This window comes from Stylophora pistillata, chromosome 14 (assembly GCF_964205215.1).
Source record: "Stylophora pistillata chromosome 14, jaStyPist1.2, whole genome shotgun sequence".
Lineage (NCBI taxonomy): Eukaryota > Metazoa > Cnidaria > Anthozoa > Scleractinia > Pocilloporidae > Stylophora > Stylophora pistillata.
The window spans coordinates 22,753,957-22,767,041 of NC_142532.1; the positions used below are offsets into that span (position 1 = coordinate 22,753,957).

The following is a 13,085-nucleotide window of genomic DNA, read 5'->3' on the forward strand; positions in this document are numbered from 1 at the left end:
TTTTGATCTTTTAAATATTTTTTACGTGGTATCCATTTACGCAAAACGCTTCGCATATTTTTCGCTACTCTAGCTTTAGTTGCGAATATCCAGACAACCAATCAGAATATCGGAAAAGCCTGACACTCCTTTGTTGATTGATGCCTTGTGAATGAGACTAGGCAGCCATTTTTCTCGTGCCGCAGGATCCGATACCCGATAAATTCGATAGAAAAACACTCGGTCGTTTCACGCCTTTCCGGCTCATGACACTTCCTGAATGAAAAAATCGCCGAAATTATATTTTTATCGTAAATTGCATTTATTAACCTTTGTTTTGATGTCTAGTTTGTTAGGGTTTTCTTCCAACTAGCGCGCGTACGAATTTTCTCCCGAAGGACATCCGCGAAGGTAGGAGGTAACCTTAATTTTTGGGCTTTCAGGGTGGGCGCTTATTTGAGGCTGGGCGCTTATGGTAACCCATTCTCCCTGAGGTGATACCGCTGACAAACGCCAAGATGCCCCTTGGCTCGGGATTGAACTATCCCACGCCGGCAAAGGTCCTTGAGGTTAACTGTTAGAGAATAGAGCCTTTGTCTTAAAACGAATCAACCGCAATGTCATTCAAATGTTTACTTTGCCATCAAGGTCGTAATTTTACATCTTAGATTTACCGGCTTCGTGCACGCCTTCAGCCTTATCTTTTTCTCCCTTCGATGTTTTTGTAATTTTTAACAAGCACAGCGTGTTCCAACTTGATGTGACAGCTTAGACTTGGTTATGGCTTAGAGAGGAAACCAGCAGCTACAGCCACAATGGTAGGCGTGTGTCGAGAATGGCAGTCGTTTTTGAAGTTGCCTAACGGGAATGTAGTGGAATACATCGCATAAACAATCCATTTCTGTTACATGATGACACATCTATGCTTTTGAAATGATACCGGTTGCTACGTTGTTTACAAGGCAAGAGTCGAGAGTCGGGTAAGTACGTGACTAAATTCAGCTGAATTTTATAAGTTCACGGTTCAACTTATGTTACAAGTAAGCTAGTGCCACGTATTCGTATTGCAGTATCATAAATGCTAAGCAAAGGTTTGGATTACCCTCCTGTCCAATAGCCAAAGGGGTTTTGAGCGGAATTACGCGAAACAATTCCGTGTTTGCATAAATTTGGTCCCAGCGTTTCATTATTCAATAACTATTTACAATCAGGCTTGTTTACTGGAGGTTTGAGATGGATCCAAAAACGAACGCAGCTCCTCTAAGGATTTGGGAAATTTTTCTTTATAAGGTTCCCTGTGAAATCTGTGTCACTACGTTCCGAAAGTAAAGATGACCCATGATCTGACCTTGAACTGAGTTCGCTTGCAAACGAAGATACGTTCTTAATTTACTTTGATTTGGAGTCTGGCACAGTTAAAACGCCGAATTTTTCTAGGACACGAAGAAGCTAATCAACTACTTTAACCAAGTACATCAAAAGATCGATTTTTAACTCTGTCATGTTGGTTCGTTCCGAAGATTACCTTTTTCTGGATTAAAAATTAAAACTAATTTTAATAAGTAACTGGCGTGACCAAGCAACTATCATTATGCATTGTTTGCGGTATTATTTGTCTCCACATTTCTTATTCAATAAACAATTTAAAAAGAAAGCTTCTAACTGGTTCAAGGCCTTTTCTTGTTGTTTCCATAATATTAGGTAAATCTTAGTCAGTAGGGCTCAATGTTTTGTCCCTGTGAAAAGGTTATTCACTTGGAAAACGAGTGTAAGGGTGGCCCCTTAATTTTTTTCAAGGTGAGAATTAAGTACAGTGTTCTACGTATGCTGTTCGACGGTGAAACCAAAAGTTGACCTTTTCATTTGCCAAATATTGTATATAAATTATTGCAATTCATTGTGAGGTCCAAACAATGGATGCAAGTTCAGAATCTCAACCACTGAACTTTATCATTTGGTTAGAGCCATTTGAAAGACAAATTACCAGATGAAGTAAAAGGAAAGAAAAATAGAAATGTAATGCCACATTAGCCATGATGCATGGAGGTTATGATTGTGATGGATTTTCATTCATTTATCTCATGCATTATGAAGAATTGAAACAGCTCAGAAGGCAGATATGTTTCTGTACTTTCCATTTCGTATTTATTCGCTCAGGAGAAAAGGCACAGAAATTTTAGCAATCTGTAGTAATTTAACCATATTGCATAACCAAGTTATAAAGGAAAAGAGCTTGAATATTAGGCTTGTGGGAGAGGATTTTCAATTTAACACACCAGCCTAGGAGAGTTAGGAGATGACTTGGCTTAGTAAAAAATGTACTACTTTCAAAAACCAGGTAATTGCCAAGTCAATAATAGATAGTGGAATTATCACAACCTTGGAAATATGTTAAGAGTTCATTTATAAATTTTAAAATAGGAAGAGCATTGTATATCCTGAGATCACTCTCTCCGCTGATCGGAAACATTGAAATCAAGGTTAAAATTCAGAAAAGGAGTATTTATGCACCAATTATCAACAGCTATTTTTTTATGAAAGGCAAGTAAAGCAAACAGAATCAACTTCTTGAAATAGTTTCCACTTGATTAAAGTTCAGGGTGATATTCAAAAAATTATACAGCACTCGATGGTTCCTTTTCACTCTCATATAGATTTTTTCCTTATTTAGTGGTACCAGTGACTTGGCTAACATATTTGTTCTTTTGCAGAAATTTGGACAATTCCCCTGGAGCTTTATTTTAAAGGTTTGTATGATTGTCCCCTATTTTGTATCTATAGTTCAACTTGCTTATAATACTAAGACTCGTAGTGTTTATTGGAATTAAATTTGCTGCAAATCTAAAGCTATCACTTGTAGAGGATCTATATACCTTGACTGGCCCCAAATTAAATGCTTTCTTTTGAGCTTGTTTAGGATATTGCTCTTAGACTTGCTGAGGATACTGGTCTTTGACTCACTGAGGATACTGGTCTTTGACTCGCTGAGGATACTGGTCTTTGACTCGCTGAGGATACTGGTCTTTGACTCGCTGAGGATACTGGTCTTTGACTCGCTGAGGATACTGGTCTTTGACTCGCTGAGGATACTGGTCTTTGACTTGCTGAGGTTACTGGTCTTTGACTCGCTGAGGATACTGGTCTTTGACTCGCTGAGGATACTGGACTTTGACTGGCTGAGGATACTGGGCTTTGACTGGCTGAGGATACTGGGCTTTGACTGGCTGAGGATACTGGGCTTTGACTCGCTGAGGATACTGGTCTTTGACTCGCTGAGGAGACTGGACTTTGACTTGCTGAGGATACTGGTCTTTGACTCGCTGAGGATACTGGGCTTTGACTTGCTGAGGATACTGGACTTTGTAAGTCTGGCTCATTGAGAAGAAGTCTGGTTGACTCGCTGAGAATAATTCTGGTTGGCTCGCTGAGAACAAGTCTGGTTGGCTCGCTGAGAACAAGTCTGGTTGGCTCGCTGAGAATAATTCTGGTTGGCTCGCTGGGAATAAGTCTGGTTGGCTCGCTGAGAATAAGTCTGGTTGGCTCGCTGAGAATAATTCTGGTTGGCTCGCTGAGAATAAGTCTGGTTGGCTCGCTGAGAATAAGTCTGGTTGGCTCGCTGAGAATAAGTCTGGTTGGCTTGCTGAGAATAAGTCTGGTTGGCTCGCTGAGAATAAGTCTGGTTGGCTCGCTGAGAATAATTCTGGTTGGCTCGCTGAGAATAATTCTGGTTGGCTCGCTGAGAATAAGTCTAGTTGGCTCGCTGAGAACGAGTCTGGTTGACTCACTGAGATGTTTGGTATTGCTATAATAAAAAATTATTTCAGCCAAAATTTCTCAAATAGGGTTAGTTGTAGTGGGAGTATGTCTTTCTGTCATTAGAAAGACATACTCCCACTTGTTTTTTTCTTCTTTTTTTCCCCAGTACAACTATCTAATGTCAAGTTATGGATCTTTACATTGTAACAATGAAGCTGTGAATGAATAGAGGTGGTAGGTGTGAATGATTAAAATCTTATTGTGGAATTTTAAAGTAACATGCCCCACCTTTCCTCCCCCCCAAAAACTTTAATTAGCCTGAATACTAAATGCCAAGGAAGGCAAGGTAGTAATATTGTTGATTAAAATATATACCAATACCTAATCTAATTATAGTAATATCATGCATATGATATTACTAATTTCATTTAAAAAGTCAAGTAGCAGAAAGGTCGGGGACAAGCATCCAAGGGATCGAAAGAGCAGAAGGCTCCTCGTTACTAGAGAAAGCCAAAAGAGTAAGTAAATTCTTTAAACTACAAATTAAACCAAAATAATTATTGTTTCTGGAACCTTTCATCAAAGTACTAACAAATAATATAAATCCCCGATGTGCAAAATCATGTTCTATGAGTTTCATGTGCTGCAATAACTGGTGAAAACATAACATAACCATGGTGGAAAGGGAGTTGCGTAGCTAGTATAATTGTTGCAGTTCAAATTTCTGCAAAAAGGAATGCAAATTAACTTCATGGTCAATGATTGTTCAGAAAAACCTCCCTACTCTTGGTTTTCATGTGTTTTTGGTTTTTTTCTTCATGTGGTGGTCATAACTTATGTTGCCAAAATAAAAAAAGGGGGAATTTAATGTCTTGAACAATTGCAACCAAATTAAGGAAGACCTTTGAATAAGAAATTTAATTTGTGGTAAGCTGTATAATGCTGAATGCTTTGGGTGATTGACTTTTGACAATATATCAAAGACCTGATAAATACCAATACTTTGATATCAGGTAACAGCCATGAGAAAAAAATGTCTCACCCAAGAACCTGCTGGGGAGTGTTTCCGGATTAAGGTTCTCCATGAAGATGACAGGGAGATAACAAGAAATTTTTTACCAAAAGGAACATATCAGGTGAGTTCTGAAACAGTTGAATGATAACTCATTACAAATAAAATAGATTAAAGTATAAAGTACCATATGGCATATATATATATAACTAACTGCAGAAAGTACTTTTTGGGCCTTCTGGGCCTCATCAGTGCAGTGCTGATGCTAGGATGGGGGAGAACCGAGACGGTCACCCCAAACGACCCAACCTTTGTGGTATCGTTTAAGCCATGCCAGAGTGTTCAAACTAGAGTAAACTAGCAAGCATGCGCAATTGCAGCAGCAATGACTCATCCTAGATAGAGTGCTCAATTTGGACATGATATATATTATATTTATTAAAAACTTGATCATTGGATAATGCAATTCACGACCTTTTATTGGCTTAGCCATTATGGTATATCAGCCAATATACCATAATCTACAAATATGGTTAGCACATGTCAGCTTAAAATTAAAAGGGAACTAACAATTTAATGAAATTTAATAATTTGATTTAAGGTTTGTAATAAAACAATTATTCCACTTGCCCTTGTTGGATATGAGACGATTATAGCCACCTCGGCACTACGCGCCTCGTTGGCTATCTATCATCTCATATCCAATGCGCACTCGTGGAATAATAATATATATATGTATATATATATAAGCAGAAAAGTGATGGTCAAGAGGCCAACTCCAATGTAGCTTTGTTGGTGTATTAGCTTGAAGTTTTGAACATCTCGGTCTTCCTCGGAGGCTTAATTATATATATATATATATATATATATATAACCCTGCTCTGATAAATAAATATGCCTGCACACTATACAACTGTAGTGCATGGCCTTTAATGATTAAGCATCAACATGCTTACATTCTTTCTCATCAATTTATTTACAGGAGGTGTATGACTGGGTGGGTCAAGAGACTTCCCAAGACTATTTTACATTACATCAACTTGAATCTGGTTTTTTTTCTGATACAAAACTACCCACTGATAATCTCGTCCAATCAGAAAAATTGTGCCTGATAACAAGGGTAAGTAACATGTAAAAAGGATCTTGAAAAGGCCATGTAGTAACAGCTAAATTAAAAAAAAAAATGGTTTATGTCTATTGTACTTCACAGAAAAAAGATGAAGCAAATGAAATATTTGGAAAAAATGATGAGGTGAGAAAAATCAAAACAGATCATTTGGTCCCTTAGTTTTTTTTTTCTTTTTAAAAATCGATCTTATTAATTTTACTTATCTTTCAAAACTCTAGTTGATTTCAGGTGTCTTTCTATGGCAAGTTTGATTCTGATAAATCCCTTGATTCCACTATTCCTGGTAAGTAGAGAATTCTCTTTACAGAATTTTAAAAAAATGAAAAATGAAAAAATGAAGCTGTAAACCTATTTGTTTCTGTACTTCTAAAGATAGGAAATTTTAAATAAAGTAACAAGAAATCACCTTTATAAAGTTATATTTTTATATACTCATGCAAATACAAATTTAACTGCAAACTGCAAGATGAAAAAAAATCAAGGCCTTTCTCTTTAACTTTAAAGATGACAAGGACTTGGGAGAGCAAAGACATGACATTGAGGAGAGGAAGACATTAATTGAGGGTAAGATTTAACAAACAAAATTCATTAAGTTTCATGGCTGGTGAATTTCTCCAGTTTTCTAATTTGCTCAAAGCATTCCAAAATGGGAAATTCCAATCCTGCATGACCATTAGCAAAAACCTATAAATGACTGACAACAAAAATTTCTTCCTACTATCCTCAAAGAACCAGAAAGGAAGAAAAAGAAGAGCCGAAAGAGAAGAAAGAAGAAAAATAATGAATCTCAGCAAGAAGGAAACGAAAAACCTAGTTAAAGTGTAGATGAAGTTATTAATAAGTGCAAAAATTATCATGTAATGTCTTGTATATTGAAATAGCCTTAACTTTTCTTTTAATACTTGTCAAAAAGTTATCTTTGCAAATTTGATGAGAATAAATGATATAAAGTTTTCCAATATGTATTAGTCAACTGTAATCGGGCCAGATATTTGGTATTATTTGACAACATTTTCCAAAGGCAAAGAGATCAACGAGCTATAATTATATGCAACTGATAACAAAAATTTTTGTTTTAGTCATCATGGTAATTATGCACTTACCAGCGGCCGTCCGGGGGGGGGGGGGAAGAGGGTGACCCTGGGGAACCCCTGGGCATTTGCAAAGGCATTTCCTAAACCCCCTAACCAACAATAACATTGTTCAACATAAAGCTACCAGTGCCCTTCCCCTGGGGACAAAGAAGTATGCTCTACTAACTCAAACAATGTAATGCTCCAAAAGAATGTTATTTGCCACAGACAAAAACTTACTTCAGCTTGTGTTTACTATACAGGGCTATAGAGGGCTCAAAGTTAAAAACATCCTATGTGGCTTTTGGTGGCGACTAACTGGAAAAAGTAGTAGTAGTAGTAGTAGTTTTTTTACATCTGAAGATATCAATGGTAATAACCAGTCACCATGGTAAGGACCTCTTATTCTCAAGATGGCGGCAATGGTAAAAATCCAGTGGGTGTTTTCCCATGTGTCTCGTCTCGGAAGTGCAAATGCACTTCAATGCCCCCGTCCTAGAACAAAAATTGGCGACAAAAGTCTATTCCCCCGTATGACCCCAGGGTCGACCCCCAGGATGGCAGCTGCTAAGTGCATAATTATTAACCTCATTATCTGTTTGTTAAAAATTCACAAACAATCATTTTATAAATCAAAGATCTCTTTCTAATAATATCCTTACTGAAGCAATATCATCTCTGTAATAATCTAGAAAATCTTCCTAAACATAAACAGGTCAGAACCTATTTTCATAGCGAATTAGATTTGTCATTTTGATTTGCGTTTATTTTGATGAGATCCCTGAGATAAAAGATAGTTTATGACGAAAAAATTCATTTTAAGAAAGAAATGATCGTGTACTTTTAGATCATATATCCTATGAATACACTCCTCATAAATTACTGGGGCTTTCCGAAGGATACGCCCGAGATAAATTCGGCTTTTTTTTTCGCTGAGAATAAGTCTGGTTGGCTTGCTGAGAATAAGTCTAGTTAGCTCGCTGAGAACGAGTCTGGTTGACTTGCTGAGATGTTTGGTATTGCTATAATAAAAATTATTTCAGCCAACATTTCTGAAATAGGGTTAGTTGTAGTGGGAGTATGTCTCTCTGTCATTAGAAAGACATACTCCCACTTGTTTTTTCCTCTTTTTTCCCCCAGTACAACTGTCTAATGGCAAGTGATGGATGTTTACATTGTAACAATGAAGCTGTGAATGAATAGGGGTGGTAGGTGTGAATTATGTAAATCTTATTGTGGAATCTTAAAGTAACATGCCCAACCTTTCCTCCAAAAAAAATAAAAATAACCAGAATACTAAATGCCAAGTTGTCAACCCTTTCTCTTACAACTTAGTTGATTTCTGGTACTTAATTTAGTTCATAACTTCCTTTCCCTTTTTTTTAATTCTCTTCCTTGCCATGGTCATAATCACTGCAATTTCTGGGTTTACCTTATTTATCATTTTTGGCCTAGAGTTCCTTCTTGTCTCTTGGAAGTCAAATCATCCATCTAGAAGGCCTTTTTTAGTTGAAGAGTGTTTCATATTCCTATTACCCATGCCTGTCATCTTAAATTGACTTTCACTCAAAATTCACACCTAACTCTTTGTATTTGTTTCTCTTCCACAGTTCATGACTGGGATGGGAATTCACAGAAATGCAAACCAATGATATTTATCATGTGTTAAATAAATCTTGAATATTAATAAAAATCATCAAAATATACTGGCTGACTTATGCAAAATAGTTATGGTAGCATGGGAAAAAATAGGGAGATAAAGAGAACCATCTGAATTAAATTAAATAAGTTTAGATCCTACAAGTGATTACAGTGAGGGAAAAATGTCTGATTCAGTTAATAGCAAATCAGTTCTTGAAAATCTTGTAAGAAATAATAATGAATGCACAGGGTTTTCAATGAGGTTTTCAGTTTTTTGTATGACATGTATTTTTAACCCACAAAAAGGTCAAAATAGGTATATTGCCTCTTGGTATCTAATGAAAGTCCAATTCCATCTAATTGAATTTACTAAAACTGTAATTAGTACTACTTCTCTTGTTGTGGCCATCAACGATATTCAATATTCAGATATTTTTCTATTAAAAACAATATGAACTATTGAAAAGTAATATTGCTTCAATCAACTGATTTGTGAAAACTCCCCTTGGGTGAACATTTTGCAACAAACTTTGACTCGATATCAATAATAGGTAAAAAATTCCCTTCTCCTTGCAGTTAAAGGCAAGTACATTACTTACTCATAGTTCATAAAAGCCTTGAAAGTATTCGAAGATGCTTGAATTCAAAAATAACAAATTCAAGGTCTTAAAGTACTTGAATTTGAGGACTAGAGCTTGATTTTTGCAACACTTTTTCTTTAGCAATTTTCAAGTAAAAAATTGCAGTACTTTAATAGAAAAGCTGAGAAATAATGTTAAATAATTTTAAAATTTCTTATGCAAACCTTTCCAAAAAAGGTCCTTCAATTTATCTAAAACTTGGCAAAGTCATTGAAAAGCCCTTCAATTTCAACCTTTGGCATCTGTAGGAACCTACTCCTATTATTTTGATTATTGTCTAGTACCATAACATTCATTACACTCTAGCAGGCAAAAATAAAAACAAGTAGACTTATTCATGATTGGAAATGACAAAATTGCGTAACGACAGCACAAATGGCAATAGGGCAGTCTCCTAAAGATAACTCCAGATGTGCAATAGAGAAAGCCCAAGTTCAAGCAGCTATGCGTCTGCTTGAAGGGAAAAAAAAGTCTAAAACAGCAAAACATGATGAAATATTCCTTGCATAATGAATACGAAGTTTCAGAATTAATTTTAATTTTTATTTATCAAAATGTACATCTTTCATGGTTTTAATTTCTGGTTTCCCTCTTGTTGTGGAAAAATGAAGTAACCTTAGTAATGGGATAGGATCCGATTCAAGCTTTGAACTTAATTCGACACAAATATTCAATGCTACTTTATCTGCTGAAATTTATGCCAGAAGCTCTATAAAAATATCGGTTTAGGCCTTCCCTGCACTTTATAATCCCAAGAAAAAGAAAATAGAGATTACCTTAACATATTGCAGCAAAATCCCAACTTATCTTGAACCTAAAACTTTACCCTGGAAAAAAAACTATACTTCTGCGCATGCGCCAAGAACAAAGTTTGGCACACAAGCCTTCTTTCGCAAAACGACTCTCGTTTTGTCAAACGAGTCTCGTTTCTACAAACGAGTCTCGTTTCTACAAACAAGTCTCGTTTCGGATCACTCACACTTTCTGGGCAACCAGTCGATTTTAAATCGTCACGATTTATAAGTCACTCGATAAACGATTTAAAGCGAGACTCGTTTGTTTGTGAATAGAAACGAGACTCGTTTATAGAAACGAGACTCGTTTTTAGAAACGAGACTCGTTTATAGAAACGAGACTCGTTTGTGGAAACGAGACTCGTTTGTAGAAACGAGACTCGTTTTTAGAAACGAGACTCGTTTGACAAAACGAGAGACGTTTTGCGAAAGAAGGCTCGTGTGCCAAACTTTGCTCTTGGCGCATGCGCAGAGGTATAGTTTTTTTTTTCCCCAGGGTAAAGTTTTAGGTTCAGATTAAGCTGGGATTTTGCTGCAATATGTTAAGGTAATCTCTATTTTCTTTTTCTTGGGATTATAAAGTGCAGGGAAGGCCTAAACCGATATTTTTATAGAGCTTCTGGCATAAATTTCAGCACGTAAAGTAGCACTGGATATTTGTGTCGAATTAAGTTCAAAGCTTGAATCGGATCCTATCCCATTACTAAAGTTACTTCATTTTTCCACAACAAGAGGGAAACCAGAAATTAAAACCATGAAAGATGTACATTTTGATAAATAAAAATTAAATGCTGAAACTTCATATTCATTATGCAAGGAATATTTCATCATGTTTTGCTGTTTTAGACTTTTTTTCCCTTCAAGCAGACGCATAGCTGCTTGAACTTTGGCTTTCTATATCGCACATCTGGAGTTATCTTTAGGAGACTGCACTATTGCCATTTGTGCTGTCGTTACGCAATTTTTTCATTTCCAATCATGAATAAGTCAACTTGTTTTTATTTTTGCCTGCTAGAGTGTAATGAATGTTGTTATGGTACTAGACAATAATCAAAATAATAGGAGTAGGTTCCTACAGATGCCAAAGGTTGAAATTGAAGGGCTTTTCAATGACTTTGCCAAGTTTTAGATAAATTGAAGGATCTTTTTTGGAAAGGTTTGCATAAGAAATTTTAAAAGTATTTAACATTATTTCTCAGCTTTTCTATTAAAGTACTGCAATTTTTTACTCGAAAATTGCTAAAGAAAAAGCGTTGCAAAAATCAAGCTCTAGTCCTCAAATTCAAGTACTTTCAAGACCTTGAATTTGTTATTTTTGAATTCAAGCATCTTCGAATACTTTCAAGGCTTTTATGAACTATGAGTAGGTAATGTACTTGCCTTTAACTGCAAGGAGAAGGGAATTTTTTACCTATTATTGATATCGAGTCAAAGTTTGTTGCAAAATGTTCACCCAAGGGGAGTTTTCACAAATCAGTTGATTGAAGCAATATTACTTTTCAATAGTTCATATTGTTTTTAATAGAAAAATATCTGAATATTGAATATCGTTGATGGCCACAACAAGAGAAGTAGTACTAATTACAGTTTTAGTATATTCAATTAGAGGGATTTGACTTTCATTAGATACCAAGAGGCAATACACCTATTTTGACCTTTTTGTGGGTTAAAAATACATGTCATACAAAAAACTGAAAACCTCATTGAAAACCCTGTGCATTCTTTATTATTTGTTACAAGATTTTCAAGAACTGATTTGCTATTAACTGAATCAGACATTTTTCCTTCACTGTAATCACCTTTAGGATCTAAACTTATTTAATTTAATTCAGATGGTTCTCTTTATCTCCCTATTTTTTCCCATGCTACCATAACTATTTTGCATAAGTCAGCCAGTATATTTTGATGATTTTTATTAATATTCAAGATTTATTTCTTTAACACATGATAAATATCATTGGTTTGCATTTCTGTGAATTCCCATCCCAGTCATCAACTGTGGAAGAGAAACAAATACAAAAAGTTAGGTGTGAATTTTGAGTGAAAGTCAATTTAGGGGGTTTAGGAAATGCCTTTCCAATGCCCAGGGGTTCCCCGGGGTCACCCTCTTCCCCCCCCCCCCCCGGGAGGGCCGCTGGTAAGTGCATAATTACCATGATGACTAAAACAAAAATTTTGTTATCAGTTGCATATAATTATAGCTCATTGATCTCTTTGCCTCTGGAAAATGTTGTCAAATGATACCAAATATCTGGCCCGATTACAGTCGACTAATACATATTGGAAAACTTTATATCATTTATTCTCATCAAATTTGCAAAGATAACTTTTTGACAAGTATCAAAAGAGAAGTTAAGGCTATTTCAATATACAAGACATTACATGATAATTTTTGCACTTATTAATAACTTCATCTACACTTTAACTAGGTTTTTCGTTTCCTTCTTGCTGAGATTCATTATTTTTCTTCTTTCTTCTCTTTCGGGTCTTCTTTTTCTTCATTTCTGGTTTTTTGAGGATAGTAAGAAATTTTTGTTGTCAGTCGTTTATAGGTTTTTGCTAATGGTCATGCAGGATTGGAATTTCCCATTTTGGAATGCTTTGAGCAAATTAGAAAACTGGAGATATTCACCAGCCACGAAACTTAATGAATTTTGTTTGTTAAATCTTACCCTCACTTAAAGTCTTCCTCTCCTCAATGTCGTGTCTTTGCTCTCCCAAGTCCTTGTCATCTTTAAAGTTAAAGAGAAATGCCTTGATTTTTTTTCATCTTGCAGTTCGCAGTTAAATTTGTATTATGCATGAGTATATAAAAATATAACTTTATAAAGGTGATTTCATGTTACTTTATTTAAAGTTTGCTATCTTTAGAAGTACAGAAACAAATAGGTTTACAGCTTCATTTTTTCATTTTTAATTTTTTTTAAAATTCTGTAAAGAGAATTCTCTACTTACCAGGAATAGTGGAATCAAGGGATTTAACAGAACCAAACTTGCCATAGAAAGACACCTGAAATCAACTAGAGTTTTGAAAGATAAGTAAAATTAATAAGATGGATT

The 13,085-nt window shown here is 35.5% G+C and overlaps 1 protein-coding gene and 1 long non-coding RNA gene across 10 annotated transcripts in view; one reads left to right on the forward strand and one right to left on the reverse strand.

Annotated features, from left to right (window-relative positions):
* The first annotated feature begins 267 nt into the window (after positions 1–267).
* On the forward strand, positions 268–8,655 carry LOC148717099 (uncharacterized). 7 transcript variants are annotated; one of them, XR_015995227.1, is made up of 12 exons: positions 277–959; positions 2,691–2,726; positions 3,902–3,969; positions 4,132–4,253; positions 4,749–4,871; positions 5,730–5,867; positions 5,958–5,999; positions 6,105–6,159; positions 6,381–6,440; positions 6,606–7,340; positions 8,090–8,157; positions 8,560–8,655. XR_015995227.1 is itself a non-coding variant. In XM_088744762.1 (11 exons), the coding sequence occupies exons 5-10, from the start codon at positions 4,758–4,760 to the stop codon at positions 8,110–8,112; spliced, it is 432 nt and encodes a 143-aa protein (XP_088600888.1). In that variant the 5' UTR covers positions 280–959; positions 2,691–2,726; positions 3,902–3,969; positions 4,132–4,253; positions 4,749–4,757; the 3' UTR covers positions 8,113–8,157; positions 8,560–8,655. The 7 variants fall into 7 exon arrangements, 6 of the variants coding, with proteins under 6 accessions (XP_088600891.1, XP_088600886.1, XP_088600887.1 ...); XM_088744762.1 differs by lacking the exon at positions 6,606–7,340 and having other exon boundaries at positions 280–959; XM_088744760.1 differs by lacking the exons at positions 8,090–8,157; positions 8,560–8,655 and having other exon boundaries at positions 6,606–7,969.
* A 3,268-nt stretch (positions 8,656–11,923) lies between these two features.
* Positions 11,924–13,085, reverse strand: part of LOC148717100 (uncharacterized) — an 8,997-nt gene continuing 7,835 nt past the window's right edge. Inside the window, exons 9-11 of one of the 3 annotated variants that reach the window (XR_015995228.1) lie at positions 12,981–13,045; positions 12,698–12,757; positions 11,924–12,021 (exon numbers count right to left, since the gene is read on the reverse strand). This is a non-coding gene — a long non-coding RNA (uncharacterized LOC148717100). Of the gene's footprint in view, positions 12,022–12,697; positions 12,758–12,980; positions 13,046–13,085 lie in introns of those variants that run through there. The other 2 variants (XR_015995229.1, XR_015995230.1) reach the window with 2 other exon arrangements.